General features: G+C 57.2%; 1 protein-coding gene across 1 annotated transcript; it reads right to left on the reverse strand.

Annotated features, from left to right (window-relative positions):
* TTC24 (tetratricopeptide repeat domain 24) lies at nucleotides 1–5,810 on the reverse strand. The gene is made up of 10 exons (XM_012658625.1): nucleotides 5,102–5,810; nucleotides 4,725–4,928; nucleotides 3,996–4,124; nucleotides 3,714–3,826; nucleotides 3,255–3,353; nucleotides 1,871–1,968; nucleotides 1,621–1,727; nucleotides 750–863; nucleotides 527–623; nucleotides 1–111 (listed from the first exon to the last, which is right to left on the reverse strand). Exons 1-10 carry the CDS (start codon nucleotides 5,808–5,810, stop codon nucleotides 30–32), a joined length of 1,752 nt encoding a protein of 583 aa, XP_012514079.1. The 3' UTR covers nucleotides 1–29.

Genomic DNA, 5,810 nt, shown 5'->3' on the forward strand with positions numbered 1-5,810 from the left:
GGTGAGGGCTCTGGCCACCAGCGGGGAGGTCACATGACTGTACAGAAGCCAGATTCTGTGGGTTTCCTCTGGGGACTCCTGCTGAGGGTTTCCCTGTGCCATTCAGGTGACCTGAAGGAGGCAGAGAGGGGCTTGCCAGTGAGGGTGACTGGGGAAAGAGCAGGAGGCAGCCCCCCTTGGCTCCAGCTTCCCCATGCCCTCTCTAGCCCTTACCTCTGCTGGTGGGCTCCAGAGCAGGAGGCAGTAGGCTTAAGTTTCATGTCCCCCCATTTTGCAGGACTGTCCTTTTCTCTGAGGCCTACCGTCAGGCCATGCAGGAAGCAGGGGATACCCCCGGCCTCCAAAGCCGGGTGAGGGTTGTTCGGATTGCTAAAGAGCAAAGACAAAGAGACTCAGGGCCCTATGTCCCAAGCACCAGATCACAGCTTCCTGTGACAGTGGTCATGTTCCCTTAAAATGATCCCAAGCCACATCTTCTACTTTCTTTGCCATTCTCCAAGCCTCCCTCCCTCCCCCAGGGACCCACCTATTGCCTTGGGAGCCATTGGGTACCAGGATGCCAGGGTACTCCACTCTGGGAGGGCCTGGAGCTCCAAATGGAAGATGGACCGTGGGTCCTGGACCTGGACAGAGAGAGACAGACACATTTACCACAGGCCTTTCTGTACCAAGAACCATCACAGTGGAAAAGAAAGCTCTGGAAGAAGAATATGGGGGGGGGGAGGTGCTGTTTGGGATGCATTGGTCACTGTACACAGAGGATGTGTAAAGAACTATCCCTTTATAGGGCAGGTGCTTGGTAAACATGGGCCAGTTAGAAGCTAGATGGTGGGAATGACTCACTGTGCCTGAAAGGAAACACACTGAAAAAAAGACATCAGTAAATTCAAGTCAGTTCAACAAGTAGCAAGGAACTCTCCTCCCACAGTTGCAAGCCTTTGGGGGAAAGAGACTAATAAACAGCGAGCTGGGGCCAGGAAGCGGGCCGCAAAGCAGGAGGCAAGCGGCGGGTGAGCGAGTGAAGCCCCAGAAGTCCCTGCTGCACCCACAGCCGCTCCCCATCGCTAGCATCACCGTCCAAGCGCCCCGCCCTCTGTCAGATCGCTGGCGGCCATCAGACCCTCATAGGAGCGCGAACCCCACTGCAAACTGCGCATGCGAGGGATCCAGGTTGCGCTCTGATGAGAATCCAACGCCTGATGATCTGAAGCAGAGCCCAGAGGACGACGCCCCCCATTCCCCCAGTCCGTGGAAAACCTGTCTTCCACGAAACCGGTACCTGGTGTCAGAAAGGTTGGGGACCGCTGAGCTGGGGTAAGAAAAGCACCCAGCGTGGTACTAGGCATGTAGCAGGCTTTCAACAAACCTTGGCGCTCTAAGATGCAAAGTTAAGAAAGCCATGAGGGCACGAAGACGTGATTCTAGAAAGGGTTAGGGGGTGGGGGGAGAATGGGCCAGGGCCTCCAGAAACAAACAGAAATGGGGGGAGGGCTGTTCTGGGGGTTGGGAAGCAGAAGGGGGAATAGGGGCACGGGTGGTGAGGGAAGCAAGAGGGGTGGGGGAGGGTCCCACACGTGCGGGGAGGAGAGGAATGGCCAGGGACAGCCTGCATCAACTCACGCTGCATTCTCCCAGGCCCAGAAGTCTCGAGAACATTCGCCGACCCCTTCTCTTTTTTCTCCTCGGGGCCCGCCTCAAGCTCTTCGACTTCCCACCCACCGGAAGATCTGTGGGGATAGGGAACCGGGCGCGGCGGGCAGAGCAGCACCTAGCCCCCTCCTCCCCGGGAACCAGCGAAGTCCCACCCCACCAAGCCACCTCCCAGCACCCTCCAGAGGCCACGCCCATCCCGAAGCTCCGCCTCCCTCACCCTCGCTGTGCTTCTGCTGTGCTGCCTCGCACCCTGGCTGGGGTCCCTGCCGCGCGGCAGGCCCTGCCTGGAGCCTGGGGCCTTCCTGGAGCCGAGGTCTGGGAATAAAGGGGGATAAAAAGAATGGATTTGAGAAAAACGGCCGCCCCAGCTGTGTATGTGTGCAGGAGTGTATGTTCCCTCCATCTACCTGCAGGAAGACACATGGCCCCAGAGAGACCTGGTGTGCAGCTTGTATCTGAGAATAAAACTCCAGGGTGAGGCCCTTTGTTCTCTTAAGGTCCCCACTTAGTCACTCTCAAGTTACAGCTCAGACTTAGGGACTGTCACACTAGGCCAGAACCTGACAACCATCCCATCCTGTCTGGAGCCTCACGGGGCCAAGTCACAGAGAGCTGGTAGCTGACCTTGGATGGGACCTGGGTCTTCTGACCCCCACTCCAATCCTCTGCTTGTACCAAGCTAATTTAATTTTGCTTGCAGATTGTAAATATGGTGTCCTAGTCTTTAAAACGAGAGATCATAAAACCTTTTAAATACATATAATAAATATTATAATTTCAATTCCTGGGTTGGAAAGAGGTTTTCTGAGGGTGTCTCAAAGTGTGAGGGAGGAGAACGTTGGAGAGACAACGAACCATGAAGAGAGACGCAGGTGGAGACAGGGTGAGGCAGAGCTGGAGGGGCGAGAGGGACTTCCCTGGAGCACTATCCCCACCCTGTGGCCATTTAGGGAACTGCAGCCAAGGACTTAAAACTTTCTGCCTCCTCGTCTATATATATATATTTTTTTTTTTTTTTTTTTTTTTTTTTTGAGACAGAGTCTCACTCTGTCTAAGCTGGAGTGCAGCGGGCTGATCATAGGTCACTGTAGCCTCAAACTCCTGGGGTCAGGGGATCCTCCAGTCTCAGCCTCCTGAGTAGCTAATACTACAAGTGCACGCCACCATGCCTCATTAATTTTTTTTTATTATTTTTTGTAGAGACAGGGTCTCACTATGTTGCCCAGGCTGGTCTCAAACTCGTGGAGTTAGCGATCCTCCCACCTTGGCCTTCCAAAGTGCTGTGATTACAGGTGTGAGCCACCATACCCGGCCAGGGCTTAGAATTCTTTATTGCACCCCTTCCCCTTCACCCAATGGGCCTGTTACCACCTAGCCAAAGCCCTGAAACAGCCCTTTGTGTTGGAAATGCGCCACGATCCCCCGCCCACCTGTCCACCTGCAGGAAAGTGATATCTATCCCATAGGCAGGCTCGGAGCAGATGAACACAGACGAGCAGTCAAGCATGGCAGCTCTGAGAACATCGGCTCTGCTTACCACCAACCCCTTCCCTGGGTAACCTTTCTCCATCCCTCCCTCCTTGTCTCAGGTGTCATCTCACCAGGGTGTGAGCCTGGACCAGCCCCACCTGGCCCAAGTGGGTCCTCATGGCATCTGCCAGCTTGGCCACCAGCCGTTCTCGCACAGAACCTGGCTCCTTCTGGAAGAGGGTGGATAATAGGGTAATGGGGGAGGCCTGGACTTTGTAGTCCTTTGGGGGCTGGGGAAGAAGGAAACAGGAAAGGGAGGAGGGAAGGGGGATTTGTCTCCCCTCTTTCCTATCCCATCCCCATGCTTTTCCCAGGGTCCTGCCACCATCTGCTCAGAATTGTGGATGGAGACTGACCCCTCCTCACAATAGTATCCCCAGGCCTAGCACACAGCATGTCCAATGCATGTTTGATGAGCGAATGAGTGGCGGGGAGAAGACAAGGACTGAAGGCAGGAGTGTCTGCCAAAGAAGGCTTCCTGGCAGAGGGATAGCAGGGAAGAGGTGGATTCTGGAATGGGGGGGTCTCACCTGACACTGGGCCAGTGCTTCCTTATAGTACTTCAAGGCCTGGTCATACTGCCCCAGTCTGGCTGCAGCAGCCCCCAGCCCCTCACAGGCCTGCCACTGCCCCTTCATGTCCCCTGAGGAAGAGAGCCTGAAAGGTCCTCTCACAGCTCCCTACCCCACTGACCCACCCCTGCGGAGGTACTCCCCACCCTCAGTTCCCCCCACCTGCCTCCCCACCAGCCCCAAAGACCCTCAGCCTTCAGGCACCCCCCCCAAGTCACATGCTAACCCCCTCACCCTTACCAGTGTCCCGGGCAGCTTGCAGGGCATGCAGGTAGTTGTCTCTGGCGGCCTTGTGGTCCTCCAGCTGGCTCAATGCAAATGCCAGGCTGCCAAAGCTCCGGCCCTGCTCCCACCGCTGCCCCATGGAGCCTGATGACAGAGCCCACCCCATCCTAAGAAGGGACTCTGGCTGCTGGGCATCAGGACCCTTCCCCCCAGCAACCAAGGTAGGGTTCCAAGGAGTCCTGGTGTCCAGCCTCAGCACAGCTCCAGATGGACCACAGAGGCCTGAACTCTCAATACCCAGCCTGTCCTCATCCTGAGTATCGGTCTGAATGTGTCCACCTGACTGGTCTGAGTCAGGCAACAACCCTGTGAGGTAGGCAAGGCAGGTGTCAATAACCCCAGTTATATACACGCATGGAAACTGAAGCTCGGCGAAAGTGATTTGCTGAGTGTCACATAAACAGAGGAGGGACTGGGCTCCACTTCAGGCCTCCTCTCCTGGCCAGTACCCTCCGCCTGCCCATTGCTGCCTCCAACTCCCAGGCCTTAGCCTCTGGGCCCACAACCCTCCATCCTGTCTGGCTGTCCCATCTACTGTACTCCCAGCCCTCACTACCCTGGTTCTGGGCTTCCAGGCCCCATAACTGGTCCTAGAGGTCCATCTACCCTTAAGCTTTGAGGCCTCTGTTGGAACCTTCCTTAGTCCCTTGGTCCCAGACCCATTCTGCAGCCCCTGGCACCCACCATGTAGGTCAGCAGCCTTCTGGTGAAACTCCCGAGCTTCCTGATAGTTGCCGAGGGCATTGTGGGCCATCCCGAGGTTTCTTAGCACCGTGGCCTGCTCTCCTGGCCCCCGGCACAGGGGCAGGGCCTGCAGGAAGGCCTCCACGGCCAGCGGGAACAGCTGGAGCTGGGAGTAGCCCAGACCTAGGTCATTATAGAGGTGCCCTAGAGGGCATAGCCAGGGTCACTGGTAGCCAGATCAGATGTAACTAAGGCTGTACTGGTGCAGCCCTTGTCCCATGCCTCCAGGCTCACTCTATCCCCTACCCCAGCCCTTGGAGTATCACCAGACTCTGTGTCTTCCCAGATCCCACACCTTCCCTGCACAAAGGCCTTACCCAGCAGTCCCTGCTCAGCGCTCCTCTCAGCAAGCCTCCGGCTCTCCTCCAGCACCTGCACAACTTCACCAACCCCATGCCGCCCGCTCTTCAGCATACACCCTGCCGCAGCCCCCAAGGCCAGGGCTGCAGCCCGGGGCTGCCTTGCTTGGGCATAGGCCTGGCTTGCTTCCTGCAGGCAGTGGGCTGCTAGCTCAGGCTGTCCCAGAGCCTGGTAGCAGGCTCCCATTTTTGCCTGGACTTCCCCCTGGCCACCCTGTGGCTGATAGTGGTCCAGGGCCCTGTGGTACCAGGCCAAAGCTTGAGGCAGGTCACCGAGGGCATGGTAGGCTAAAGCCACATTGAAACACTGATCACCGTGATGCCTGCCCTGTGCCTTCTCTTCAGGCTGGGCTCGAAGGAGCAGCTCAAGGCCTCTGGCTAGGTCCCCCGTCTCCACATAGGCAGCCCCGAGGTTGAAGGCACAGGCCCGGAGCACAGGGGTGTCCCTGGTCTGTGGGGTCTTGGAGGCCAGAAGGAATGCCCTCTGGAAGCTGGTCAAGGCCTCATGGTTCCGGCCGGCCTGTAGGGCCCCATGGCCAGCCCTGGTGAGGGTTTGGATGCTGGCCTCTGGCTGCAGCCACTTTCTTTTCTTCTTTTTCTTCTTGGCGCTTGGGGGCTCAGGCTCAGGCTCCTGGGGGAGGATATCCTCAGGGTTGGGGGAAGACAT

Source organism: Propithecus coquereli, unplaced genomic scaffold (assembly GCF_000956105.1).
Source record: "Propithecus coquereli isolate 6110/MARCELLA unplaced genomic scaffold, Pcoq_1.0 Scaffold59, whole genome shotgun sequence".
NCBI lineage: Eukaryota > Metazoa > Chordata > Mammalia > Primates > Indriidae > Propithecus > Propithecus coquereli.

What these genes read in the sequence shown, in the direction of transcription:
- TTC24 (XM_012658625.1), bottom strand. Translation starts at nt 5,810, where the DNA reads ATGTCTTCCCCCAACCCTGAGGATATCCTCCCCCAGGAGCCTGAGCCT. An exon ending in AAGCACTGGCCCAGTGTCAG is followed by an intron (nt 3,354 to 3,713) that starts GTGAGACCCCCC and finishes ACCCTCTTCCAG; the next exon opens with AAGGAGCCAGGTTCTGTGCG. An exon ending in TTACACATCCTCTGTGTACA is followed by an intron (nt 624 to 749) that starts GTGACCAATGCA and finishes CTCTCTGTCCAG; the next exon opens with GTCCAGGACCCACGGTCCAT.